Source organism: Harpia harpyja, chromosome 2 (genome assembly GCF_026419915.1).
Source record: "Harpia harpyja isolate bHarHar1 chromosome 2, bHarHar1 primary haplotype, whole genome shotgun sequence".
NCBI classification, from domain to species: domain Eukaryota; kingdom Metazoa; phylum Chordata; class Aves; order Accipitriformes; family Accipitridae; genus Harpia; species Harpia harpyja.
In genome coordinates this window covers 88,848,529-88,862,247 of record NC_068941.1, presented here as the reverse complement: position 1 = coordinate 88,862,247, position 13,719 = coordinate 88,848,529, and the positions used below count along the sequence as shown (strand labels likewise).

Here is a 13,719-nt window from a genome sequence, read left to right as displayed (position 1 = left end):
TTATCTGACAAGTTCATGGACCAGTGATGAGTGACCAAGAAATCACACATTCTGAGAAACACTCTTTGCAAGGAAACTCAGATTTCCTATCCAAGACTGTGAAGAAACAGCTCTGGAGAGATTGTTGCAGATAAATCACTTGCTCTGCTCACTTGAGCATCCCCACGGTCACCACCGATGAGATCTTGCAGAATGGAAGGAATGCCCTTTACACACACACTCACACACATTTATAATGAATGCAGACATAACTGGAAGACTGATCGGACCAGGCTGCTATGGAGAATCTGATTCCTTTGCATCAACAGATGTGAGGTCCAGCTGTGTGCATGGAGTTAACTCCAGTTGAGCATAGCTGAGATCCCAGTAGGTAATGAGCTATACCAGCAGCTGTAATGGTTTCTTTTCATTGACATGAAGTGTGGGCAGAGAGCACGTCATTCTGTTTGATCTACTAATCAGTGCTGATTCATGTTTACACTGCAGATAGCATTTCATCTGCTTTTAGAAGGTCATTTTCAAGTGATGCTGTATGGTTTCAGTATAGCCTGATGCCTGCAATTTGAATATCCTCTGAGGGAAGCCAGACCTTAATTTTCCTCGTGGGCTACAATTCATTCAGCTCTTAGCATCAACACAGTATTTCATGCTGTAATATCAGATACTATACATTATAAATTATCTGTCACCCATAAAGCTAAAATACAAAAGGCAAAAAGACCTTGAGGGCTTCATTTTTAGATAAAGGAACTAAGGCAATGAATAATTATTTTTGCAGAGCCCAAAGTGTTTAACTCTGAATGCCTCAGATTCTGATACCAAAACTTTAGTTCCCACTGACCTTAGTAGGCACTTACTATTTCAGAGAAGTCCATGCTAAGCAATGCCTACAAAAAATACTGGAAATGTACAAAATGCTGAATTTCAAAACAGAATTGTGGGGTGAGTTTCCTGTCTACGTTGAAAGAATGGTTTGGTTTGGCCAACGCTATTAAACACATGTGTCGTCAGTAAGAAGGGAGAAAATACACAATGACTGCCACTTAAGGCTTGAGATGATGCAAAGTCTGGGAAAGTGGTAAGTAATTAAGAGCCCAGGTCACTGATACAGAGACCTCTGGATCACATGGTGATCTGTGGAAAAGAGGGCAATGTGCATCAGGCTATGGTCAAACACAAAATTGCCTCTGGGCACAAAGAGTGTATGTACCTATGGCATGGGGCACCATTTTGGGGGAACGGTGGCAACGTAACCTTTGAGTAAATGAAGTTGAGGTCTTGCTTCCCTGATTATCTCGAAAAGACACCTCCCAGGAAAGGCCATGGCTACCTTCTGGTGGGGGAAGCTCCTTTCCCTGGAAATAGGAGCATAAGCGATGCTCTACGTCCAAGTCTCCTTCCAACAGGAACTTTGGACATCCTCTGGGCATGTACCTTGAACGGGTGCGAGACCCAGAAATACCCCTCAGTCTTTCATAACCAAAACCTCTGAGCAGAACTTGGCATCACAGCAAAAACCTGACGGACAGGGAGCTAAGGTTGAGCTCATGCCAAAATGATTAACATGCTCTGTGGATGTACGAATTCAAGTAGAAGCAGGCAAATCACATTGCTCCTGCAACTGGTACTTGTGCAACTTCTTACTGGAATACTGTGTCTGGTTCTTATGGAAGTGTTCCAAAAAGGATGTTGACTAATTAGAAAAAGTTTAAGGAAGAGCCATATGAATCATTAAAGCTTCAGAAAACACGTCTTTTAGCAAGAGACTCCAAGATTGAGCTATATTCAGTTTCTTAAAGAGAAGATTAAGGGACAGTTTTATCTCAGCCTGTAAACAGCTAGAAGGACAACAAAAAATTTGTAACACGTTTTTCAGTCTAGCAGACAAGTGTACAACAAGATTCCCTGGCTAGAAGTCATGGATAAACCCATCCAGACCGAAAAAAGTGAATTAACCAGTAGAGACTGTGATAGCAATTTCTGATCAACTGTTCTACTTGACACAAAAAGAACTCCAGCAAAGTCCTTTGCTCTGTTTGATAGAGGTTTTATCACTTTATAATAGTGACCCTCCCTGTAAATGTACAAATTTACAATCTGCAAATCTATAAGCTCCAAACACCAAATGGTCAATATTAATGACTTACAAATAAATACACCCTAGCAATTTGTTCAATTTAGGTATGAGTGATTTCGTTAGTCATTCTGCCTGTTCCTTGGCTAGTTTTCCTCTGTTCACCCCCAGGTTGTGTTTTCCCAGAGCCAGGCTAGAAGATGAAAAGGCAGAAACCCTCAAAGAAGCTCTGGGAAAGTACACCACATCAAACGTATATCCCAGGCTCTTTGCTTAATGGACGAAAACTTGTTTTGACTAGGTTAGCACCAAGGAAACACCACTGTCATGGGAGAGGGTGAGCCAAGCCATGTTCTCCCTGGTGCAGCTCAGCTCTGACTAAGCTCACGTCCCCAGACAAGACAGGATGAACCCAGCTGGACTCTCAGAGCAGAAGTCATCAGTCAGAAACACCGACATCCCTTGACTTGTGATCTTATCAGACTTAACCTAGGTATCACTAAAGAGGGACAGGATACCCACTGTGCTAGCTGAGACACTCCTCTGCCTGGCGATCAAGCAGGCAGAACGTTATCCTCATACATTTAAAGAAACACCCTATTCCAACCTGGTTGTCCCCCTGATCCCTGGTGTTTTGATTACTAAATGTCCTCCACATGGGAGAGGCCTGGAGCAGACCATCCCTGTGGGATAACAACGGATGCGATGGAAGGGAGGAGGATCACACAGGACCACCCTTGCCTGTAAAAGATGCGTTTGCTGGGTGGAACAAAGGTTCCTCCCACCACAGGATCCAAACACCGGTTAGAAGTATGGAAAGCCACGTGATATTGATCTGTGCTACGCTAGCATGCCCTAACAGGAGGGACTAACATAACCATCATCTGCCCGGTGAATCTACAGGTGTTCAAGTGAAGAAGACAGCAACCGACTTCATCCAAAAATGGAGGAGGCCCCATAGGAATGAGACTATTATCCAGGAAGGCAAAACAAGCAGTGGCATTGGTAAGCCCCTCTGAGATATCTCACCACTGTGACCAAACATGTACTGACCTCGGACATCTGCGGGAAGAGACTGATGGCCAAGGGAAGGGCCAGGCCAAAGGCAGCGAGGCACACAAGGCTTTGGACTGGGAGAATCATCCGGGGACGGGATCTCAGGAGTGATGTTCTGGAAAGAAAAGGCTTCGTTAGACCATTTCATAGACCAGGTGAGTGCATGCCATCATCAGAACGGACACTGCTGTTCACCTAGACCCACTGGTCTCCCTCTCCCTAACTGGTCTAGGTTTCTTCTTAGTAGGTCATCAACAAGTTCACCCACAAAAGATCCCGAGTCCTGCACACTGTGCTTCTGCGTTTGCTGTGGTTACACAGCCCACACCAACCTAAGTGCTCACATCTAAATTAAAACAGGATCACTTCACACACGCTTCCCCCATTTCAAACCATCTCACACTGGAGTAAACGGCACACGACTAATCTGGCCACATGCAGGTGTCACCTGCATTAAGACTCTGGAGACTATGTTGAGTGAGCAGAAAGAAAATAGGTTCTTGAGAGATACTGTGAACTTTGTCTGCCTTATCATGTGGTGGTACTCAAAAAGGCACATGACTTTGTTAATGGGGTAATAAAGTAGTAAACTTGACAATACCTTAATTTGTTAAAAATCAAACATCTGCAGAGTGGGTGATAAAGATGGTTTAACACTTGCTGTGCCCAGGGGATATTTATGAGTTCAAGACTTGTTAACAGCAAACACTTTTAAGATACCTGCAAGGTCAGGTTCTGATAATGACCCATTAAGTGACCCTTCTGATGCAATTAACACCAAATGACAGGGACAACATTTAGCTGGTAGAAGGTGGCATGTTAAGTATATTCCAGGATACAGGACCTCAGACAGTTTACAAATGTTAAGGGGAAAAATGTAATTCTTGAGGGGTTTGTTCTGGAGCTATTTACACCAAAAGGACACCTGTCATTCAACTTTCTTCTACCAATCTGAAACAACTGGCAATATAAACCAGCAACCTGGTAGTGAGTTTTGTTCAAACATTCAGTGTATATTAGCAATGTAGAGAGTCAGCAGATTTGCTGCTGGGTCATCAGCTATGGCCTTAGTCCCAGTATGCATCTGTCCTGTGTCCATCCTGATCTCGAGGATGCCAACGCCTCAGGGTGTCCTGCCATCAAACATGGGCAAAGATTTGCTAGTTAATGCCTTTCCACTGGGGTGATAACACAGGAGCTCTCTTTTGGTCAAGGAAGGTTACACTAACTGCTAAACATCACTGCGGTTACCATCACCGGGCTTTTAAAAAGCACTTCTAATCCAGTGCACACCATTCACAAGGTGCCCACCAAAACCAAGCGAAGCAACCCTTCCCACATCAGGGCATGCTGCTAGCCTGCTTTGGCACACCCACAAGTGATTTTGCAGGCACATCTTCCCATGCAGCCCGTGCCTGCAGCCAATGCAAGATAACAGATTACCTCAACCCCCGTCTACTCCACGTTTACTGCAGGCTACAAACACGCACCTGATGAATTATAACGGAGCAGCTGATGTGTGGGAACTTGTTACCCTGCTGTACGTTGTCTGTGTGTCTGAACATTCAGACTCTTCGCCCTTTGCTAATGATGCTTGCTGAAAGCTGTCTTCATCTTGAGAAGGTTTGGGGGAAGTGGGGAAGGAAAACAAGATCCAGAGCCTTAACTCCTCCAATATCTCAGCTCCTCACTAATAAGCTATCGAGACGGAGTTGATCCTATCAGTTTGTGCTGTGAAAGCCAAGCTTCTGTTCTCCAATATTTAGCTACCTTGTTTTGCATAGAGCACGATCTAGCCTAAGACTCCTGCAGAAGTCCACAAGGATTTTGTCTGAGTCAGGAAAGCAGGCTACCTTGCTCCACGCTTTTTAACAAATGCAACTTTCAAGAATTGCTGTCAATAAGCTGTGATAACTAGTTCCTGTGATGCAGAGGGGCAACTCCTGGAACTGATTTATTCTCCTGCTTAAGCTGTTGTGATCCATGAGAGCCCTTGCTGAGAAAATCATATGACCAGCATCCTTCAAGCCTCCCTCGAGTAGTTTAGAACCAAGACATCACTGCTTATACCACCCCTGACATCTTAATTTGGAAGCTGCACCCTCTTTAATTACTACCCTGTTGGGGACCTTATAATCACCCAAGTAAAAACTCAACCAATTTAAAATGATCCCCAGTACAGCCCCCAGGTGTGATTTCCAGGAGTGCTTCAACTCAGGCCAGTTCAAATTACAATGGCTAACCTCCTAATTAAGAAGAGTTATGCCTTGATTTAAAAAGGAGAGGGGACTAATTAACACATGTAGTGTAATGTCTTAATTGGGATTCAGATTCTAAAATTTGTGTGGTTCAGAATAAATGACTCATAATTAGTCGAGAGGTCCACTTTTCTTCTGTACCTAGCATCTTTGCTCTCGACAGATCTCAGAAGAATATTAAATATTGCATGCTGCATTTTGTTAGCTGTCAAATGCAATCAAAACCCCTCTTTTCACCCATTAGCCCCCCATCGGAAGTGAATGATTAGATGTTTCCAGAGAGTTTAATTGCAATGTATTATAGCAGATTAAAAATAAATAATATTCATATCCATTTGTTGAAGAGTGAATTAGTTTACAACACTGTCCTGTGTGCTCTGCCAAGGGGTTCAATCAGGGAGGTGGAGGTCTGGACTTTTAGATCCCCTTGACAGCCCAACTTTGCCATTGGCATCTTCTGAAGCAGACTGCTATAATCACAAGAGCAAATATCGTCTTACCCTACCAGTAATTCTGCAGAAGTACTTAAAGCTATTCTCATATGAGAACAGTAGATTTACAGACTGTCATCATGTACGCAGGACAGGACTGGCCAGGCTCTGGTGAACTAAACCTTGGCACTCAGATTAGACAATATGGGATTGAAAAGTTTGCACCAAGAGAAGGTCTCACATTGGAAAGCTGCAGGAAGACAGTAATATGTATGTTTTATTGTTCCCAATTTTAGAAGCCAAATTTTTAGCACCAGTGGTCTGCCTCACTAGTGTAAGTGATCCACGTTTATACATCAACCTTTGGATGGCAAAGAACGTGCATTTTGGCAATACTTCCCTCCTCCTCTCTTTCTTCCTTTTTTTTTTTTTAAAGATTTGTTTCTTTACCCCCCTTCAAAGCCCCCTAATGCCTATTCTTTCTGCAATTTGCCTTCACAAAATTTACCTAGCAGGTATTAAAAAGGCAGTAACACACTGGGGAGCTTCTGGCTTACTGATCCTTGGTAGCACTTACTGTTAACGGATATACCTAAACCAGCTAGACCTTACAGATATCATTTCAATATGCATGAGTGTGCATGTACGTAGGTATATACACAGACACACGCATACTTGTACAGACAGTACATCTGCTCCGCAGAGACAGTGTGTTGTAGATCTTGTAAATACACCTTCATTCAACTTTCATCACATTGTTCATTAGTGGTTTAAATTTTGCATAATTTGGCAGCTGCCTCTGGCATTTTTCAAGAGGTACTGTAATTTATTCCATATGGAAGTCAGTTGCTGTACTAAAAAGGAGTTATCAGGTTCAGTGAACCAGAGCTGTATTTGTCTAGAAGGAGGTGTCAGATGCTAAACTAAATATGACAGGAGTTAACCAAAGTCTCCCAGCTGACAGATTCTGTGGGGTTTCTGTAGTGTTTGGTATAAACAGGTTCAAAGCTAATACATACATCGCAAGACGCCGAGGATGCCGGCGGGGTAAGAAAAGCGATGGAGGCTGAAGCCTTGGGTATCCCGAGGCATCCCAGGCTCCTCAGAGCCCAGGATTCAAAACACCCCTCTGATGTGCAAACAAATTTTGGGGTGGTTGTCCGACCCCAGATCCCAGTTCTGCTGAGAACCTCCCAGAGCCGGCACCATACCATGTCTCTGCTTCAGAGAGCCTGTCAGGTCTTTCTGCTATCTGCAGAGGGTGTTTCTGAGCTTTTCTCACTCATTTTGGGTCATTTGGGGAATGCTGAGCTCTTCTAGCAACGAGTAGCTCTGTCTGCTGTCCTCTCCAGCCAGGCCACCGCTGTCCTTGTCAAGCACCATCTCCTGCTTTTGGCTGTAGCCCCAGTGCCCCCTCCAGAGGACACAGCAGAAGCAAAGAGAGTGAGGTTGGGGGATTTTTGTGCTTGATTGACATAATTAAAGGAGCAGTTTCAATGTTTACTCTGGAAACAGCCACAGCAGTTTAAGGTGTCACTGCTGGCAGCTGTTTAGTTTAAACAAACTTCAGCGGGGGTTTAGCTGGACGGAGAGACTTTGCACATCAGTGTTCTGTACACACTGTCAGAAGGAGAATATCTCTAGCAAAAGGTCATGAACACAAGGTCCAGGACGGCCTCCTACCTCACACACATTTCTCCAGTGAAAAACATGGTTTAAGCTGAAGAAAACTCCTTTCCAGCACCACAGAATCATGGGCTGAGTGCTGGCTATCCATCAAGGGAATCCATTTTTCATGGTTAGACCGACTTAGCTAAGCCAGAGTAGCTCTGTAATGTTGATCCAGCCTGGGAGCATCCTAATTTTATGAGCTTTACAGGAAAACAGCCCTGACAACTGCTGCGTGAGGATGCTGACGTGTGGCAGCTCTGCCACAAGATCAGGATGATGTGGAGATGAAGAAAGAGTAGAAACACTCCTCTTACATGGACACAACTATTCTGCTCCCCACTTCTCTCCCAGCTCTTGCCCATTGCCAACAGTTCCAGCCTTCTCTCTGCTCCATAAACACTGCACAGTCAGCTCTCGGGCCTCCTCTTGTCTAGCCTGACATACATGAGCTCCTGGAGCCCATCCTCAGACCTTCTGCTGCGCTTCAGACCCTCGGAGGTTGCTTGTACTATGAGACAGAGAAGAGGCTTTAGGATAAAGAGATAAGAAGAGCTTACATTCTTCAATCTCCACTGTCAGCTATTAGCTGAAAGTGTCCGCAGCAGACATTGCTGGTGGACTGAGCTTGTCCGCTACTTGTCCAGGCCACATGAACTGGATTTGGGCTCTCCCACCACAGAGCTCAGCCTACAGGGGAGCCTGAGGTTGCACTTACACAGAGACCTGGACAGTCTATGCATAGACCAGCTGTGTGATGGGCTTCAAGTCTGCAAGGAGTCGGAAGCTGGACAAAAACTACTGGAGAAGTCTTGGATGATGGCTGGGAGAAACCTGCACCATTTCCCAAATTTCGTCATAACTACCAGACAAAAGGATTCACAGAAGCATCTGAAAAAAGGGAAATGTCTGAGGGACTAGAAGTCCAACTTAATGCAGTGGATGTAATTGTCCCCACACATCCGTGACATGGAGGTACCAATGAAGTTTCCACTGTCTGCTCTAAAGTCAGCTACATCCCATAGATGAGTCGTCTTCGTCTCATAGACAATGTGAAACCAATATTTTTCCGTATTAAAGTTGCCAACACGGATATTATTTATAAAACTTAAATGAGAATACATCTGCACAAAATAACTGACACCGTGTTCCCCGCATGGCATATGTAGTCTCAAAATAAACATTGATTCTATATGTTAGCTGCTTCAACAGAGCGTCCAAGCAGCAGGAAATGCATGAAACATGGGGAAAGAATGGCGCGCTGCGGAGCTCAGCAGTGGGAGGTAACATTGAATTACTTGGAGAGCAGAGAAGGCGGCCCTGGGAGTTAAAATACACAGCAGGCAAAGAGACGAGAGAAGCCAAGAGAGCTGAAAAAAATGGCACAAGAGACGAGAGAGGCAGCTGGGGGAGTTAAAACATGCAGATGGAGAGATGGCTGAGAGAGAGGAAAGACCTGGATCCAAGTGGAAAGACGACGACCAGGAACTGGCCAGTTAAAATAAACTTTTGGAATACCGAGACGAAAACGAGGGAGTGAGTTTTCCATGAACCTGAAAACCGCTGCTGGGAGCACGTAGCTTGCTCCCGGGGTGGTGCAACTCCCACCCAACTGCAGCAGTCACCCACTTCCACCCGGACTTAAACGCAAGGCAGGAGAATCGCTCTCCTCCTTCGCCACAACCCCAAATGCAAATGACTTAGTAAAGGATCCAGATTGCGACTTCTGATTCCAGATCTCCAGCCTCCAAATAATAAGCCGTCACTCTCGTCTTTCTCATTTATAGACACTGTAAGGATTTCTATAAATAAATTGATAATGCATGCCTTGATATGACTCCCATTAAAAACGCCCTAGTCTAGCTAAAATTCTACTAAATTAAAAAAATTAAACTTTTCAGCGAATGCTCCAAGTTTTTTTCCAAAATGAGGTTTCACCTCTGACTGTGTCCTTCGGTAACCACTTTAAAAGATCTCTGAGTTGACACCTGGACTGCAAATCCCTCAGCTATGGAAAGGGATGCTCTCCATGTCAGGTGGATGCTTCCATGTCCTAGAGTGATACCACCACATCTAGCTGTGTGGCCAAACTGCACCCCACTCCCTATCCCTGCTGTTTCTCACTCACAGGCTTCCAGGAATCCAAAGATATTTGATGGAAAAGTGAAACAGTAGGCACAAAGCTCTAAGGAGAATTTAGGCAGGCAAAAGCAGTGCCCAGATATTTTTGTATCTACAGAGTTTCATTTGGGGGTGGTGGGAAGGAAAGTATTCTCTCACAAACCTGAATTAAGTCTTTCTATTAGTTAAAATGACTTTTTGAAGACAATCTCCTGTATGTCCACATTTGCTTGACAGATAAAATTAGTTTCAGTAAGTCTTGCACGGAGCACAGGTGCATTTAGTAAAACTCTTATCAATACAAGAAGTTAGGATGCCCCCAAGTACAAAGCAAATTTTACTATTAGTTTTATTTAAGCTTGTGGATGCTTAGCAAGACCTATGATGGTCCTCAGTGTTTCCTACTGGAGACAATCATTGACAGACCAGTTTTCTACAAACCTTGAATTTTTGCACATAAAGATTTTTGTCTGTTCCTGTTGATAACCAGAATAGCAAGGATCCTCTGAATTACAGCAACAAAATAGTTTGTCCTCTGGGGTGATCTTTCTTGGATGAGCTAATCACCAAGATAGGGTTAGACTGGAACCAGTGCCTGTGTTTAAGCCAGCGGTAACACACGCAGCAACTTCGGTGCAAAGCCTCAGTGTGACAGAAAGGCGAAAAGAAAGAGCTCTGTAGTAAGAACATCACAAATCGGTGGCATTTCTGAAGTGTCTGGCATGTGGACAGATGAAAACAGAAGTCCTCTCAACTGACAACAGCAAAGCAGCTTTGATGAGATTATAAAGGCTAGAATCACGCGTCTGAATATGAAGCAGGGAAGCTGCCAAGACGCTGGGGTACAAAGATAAGTGACAGTCCCTGTTCTTCTTACACATGATTTTGAGCAAGCCCTGAGTAAGGTACTCCAGAGTAAGACACGGTCGCTCCTAAGCACCTCCCCAGCAGATCCTGTGGGTAGATCATGGACTGGGGGACCGTGTGGGTGACATGGGGTCTTGGACCAGGAAAGAGGCTGCAGAGCTTTTGTCAAGGAGAAGCATGAAGTGACAATCAAATCCTTTGCACAAAATTAAGGGGACTGGAATTTACCCCTTGTCCTTGTGCGTCCCCAGCAGCCATCTCCAAACAATGGTTTGCAGCAAGTGTTACCAAGACTGTACCCTGCCACAGCGAACCACCACAGTCCCTTTTAAAAAGAAAGGAAAACAGTATATTTTGGCTGAAGAGGGCTGAAAGAACTTACTTTAGAGTTCCCAAAACAGAGTTTGTTCCCCGTTTCTCCCCACACTCAGGCCATGGGAGGAACCAATCTTGGTGAGAGCCTCTAGGTGCTAGAGGGGTACCAGCCTATATCTATATTTTTAAATTTAGATGTTAAAAATCAGTCTCCAAATTTACAGAAGCAGCCCTGACCCTTCTGTTAAGGAGAGAAAATTGCCCAGGGGTGTTTCTACAAGAGTAAACAAGGCTAGCCAAAGCTATGGGTCAATCCCTAATCGTACTAATTACTATTTACTTTGTCAGTGGAGTGCTTTAGAGCAGCCATTATCAGCAGATTTGTTTAAAGAGTGCTTCCAGCTTGGCTGTCTTGACAAAGGTAGCAAGCCCTTTAGCACCCCCATCTTTCAATGCACTAATCAGTTGCCAGAGGTTGGCAAGGTGATCCCCACCCCACGGATCATTCACACTGAATGAGCTGCTGATGAGTGTCCTACGAGCCATAGGCACCCAACAGCTCCAAAGAGGCTCACAGCATCTAGGGGCAGAAGAAAAAGCGGACGTGTTGGAAAGCAAGGTGGGAGAACGGCCAATGGACAGAGCACTTTGGGTTTTTTTGCTATTAAGAACTCTGCGAGGAAATAATTGGACATGAAATAATAACCCTGCCCTTTCCTGCCAACTCTCCTAGCACTGAGGCTCCACAGAGACATCTGCCAGGAGAGATTCTGGCTTAAACAGTGATGGAAAGCAAATCTCTGCAGGGTATGTGAACCACATGTTCTTTTGGGGAAGTCCAAGCCACATGATGTTACTGAAAGAAACTACAAGTGAGTTCAAACAGGGCATAAGCAAGTCCAACAGTGGCCAAGGTGATCTGGATGTGGCGTGTGGTCAACAAGTCCCTATACTCCCTATCGCTGGCTGAAGACGAGGCAAGATCTTTAGTCTGACCCCAGGTGGCAGCTCTAATGTTTGCTAAGTGGAGGACTGAAAACTTATGGACACTTTTCCACTGAATTCAGAGAGTTTTGGCTCACACCGACCCTACAGTATAGGGTTATTCAAACCACTGGGGTCTCAGAAAGATAATTTAAAATAACCATATCAATATAACACTTTAACAGCCTACAACAATGGTCAAAAATGATGGAACATGAAAATTTTAATAAGAAAAAAAGTCTTTGATGGACCAATGCCAAGAAATATCAATGAATAACACCTACTGAGGATCTTTTCTCCCTTCCCCTTGAAAAGCCCCACTTTTGTATTACCCAACACTTACTTTTCCAGTATGGACATAATAATTGGAGGTAGAACCAGTATAGGCATTGGCAGGACCACTCTAGTCAGGGCCGTTTCTAGCAGTGCCTGAAAAGGAAAAACAAACAAAGCCAAGACATGTAAAACAAATCTCAGGATGTACCTGCACTGAGCAATCAACACGTGGGCACAGAAATGGTTTGGCTGGCCTTTCTTCTGTTGCATATGTGAATGAATGTATCAACACACACTTTCAACTTTGCTATCAGCTATTTGTATACAACCTATTTTCATGATGGGCTGGAGCCCATGCTTGGTCACCATGGAATAAACAGAGACACCTAATAGCTTCCCTGATTTCACTTTATGTGACCAAAAGCACTCCAACATCTCATCATATTCTTACGCAAACATGTTAGTGCTGCCTGGAGGAAGAAAGAGAGGTAAAACAGCTGCCTGGAAGATGTTGTAAGGTGAAATATCTGAGTATGGGCTGAGCAGCCGCTTCAACACTTCCTCCCTCAACTGAGTTTCAACTTCAATTACGTGCTGGGGGAATGCAGCACCTTATTGCTGCTCCAAGACTTGTTTCTGCTCTTTAATCACTGGTGGTTTACTGCAAAGCATCGTAACACACTGGGCTCTCCTCTCCCAGGAAGATGCCCAACTGTGAAGCTACGGTTGTCCCTCCGCTGGTGCTTTCTCTCTGGCAAGATTCACCAGGAAGCAGCAAACAGAACAGCTTGGCAGCATGATACATATAAATTAACCCAAGATGAGACCTAGAGAAGATCATGGGTGCTCTAGCAAGGTGTGTCTTCACCACTGTGTCTTCATTTACCTCTTCCAACCACCTTTGCCAGCACCTACCTGGGATGCTCCAAGCACTGCGACCATGTGTGGGGCTTCAGCAGACCTAGGCAGAGGATACTGTAGATTTTGGATGGAAATGCTGAAACTTATACATATGGCCAGGCTTGGGAGCACTCAATCCTTCCAAACTGGGAGAAGGTCTCAGAGAGGCGCAGATGTGTTACACTAAGGATCTGCCAAATTTTCCATGACAAAACCCAGTACTAAGCTATTCAGGAAGAAGCACTGGGATTAGATGGCAGCTGAGCAGTTCTCAGAAGTCCCAAATTTGATGTTTAAACTCGACCTAAATCACACTTACAGTACCTTCACTTTTAATATTTATTTTCTACGTTGTCTGTCTTCCCCTCGACCATTAGGATGGAGAGGGGAAGCTGGGTCCTGAAGCCAGTTAATGTAAGTGAGGAAAACTGGCTCAAATAAGTATCTCCGAGCCCTTCAACAGATTGTTTTAATCTCCGTGTTAAACAGCAATATGGAGAGATATTAGAGATCTCCCATTTCTTGCCGAGGACTGTAAATCTGTACATTAATTGCTGTCTATGAAGTGCCTTAAGAGCCTTGGACAGAAGGAGCGAGAGAAATGCCAAGCATTATATTATTAACTCCTCTGCCTGGGCGTGTGCTTTGGTACATGCTTTACATTTCAGATTAAAGCCCACTTGGAAACAACATGCCTCAGACAATCAGATGATGCTCGGAAGACAAAACTATGTAAGAAGGGAAGAAAAGGGAATAATTGCAGGCAGAT

The 13,719-nt window shown here is 44.4% G+C and overlaps 1 protein-coding gene across 3 annotated transcripts in view; it reads right to left on the bottom strand.

Annotated features, from left to right (window-relative positions):
• The window catches only part of SFXN5 (sideroflexin 5), a 101,753-nt gene that overhangs the window by 18,421 nt on the left and 69,613 nt on the right, over positions 1 to 13,719 (bottom strand). For all 3 annotated transcript variants that reach the window (XM_052780864.1, XM_052780863.1, XM_052780865.1), the window contains exons 12-13: positions 12,118 to 12,203; positions 3,128 to 3,245 (exon numbers count right to left, since the gene is read on the bottom strand). In XM_052780864.1, the coding sequence (XP_052636824.1) occupies positions 3,128 to 3,245; positions 12,118 to 12,203 (204 nt within the window). The remainder of the gene's footprint in view (positions 1 to 3,127; positions 3,246 to 12,117; positions 12,204 to 13,719) is intronic.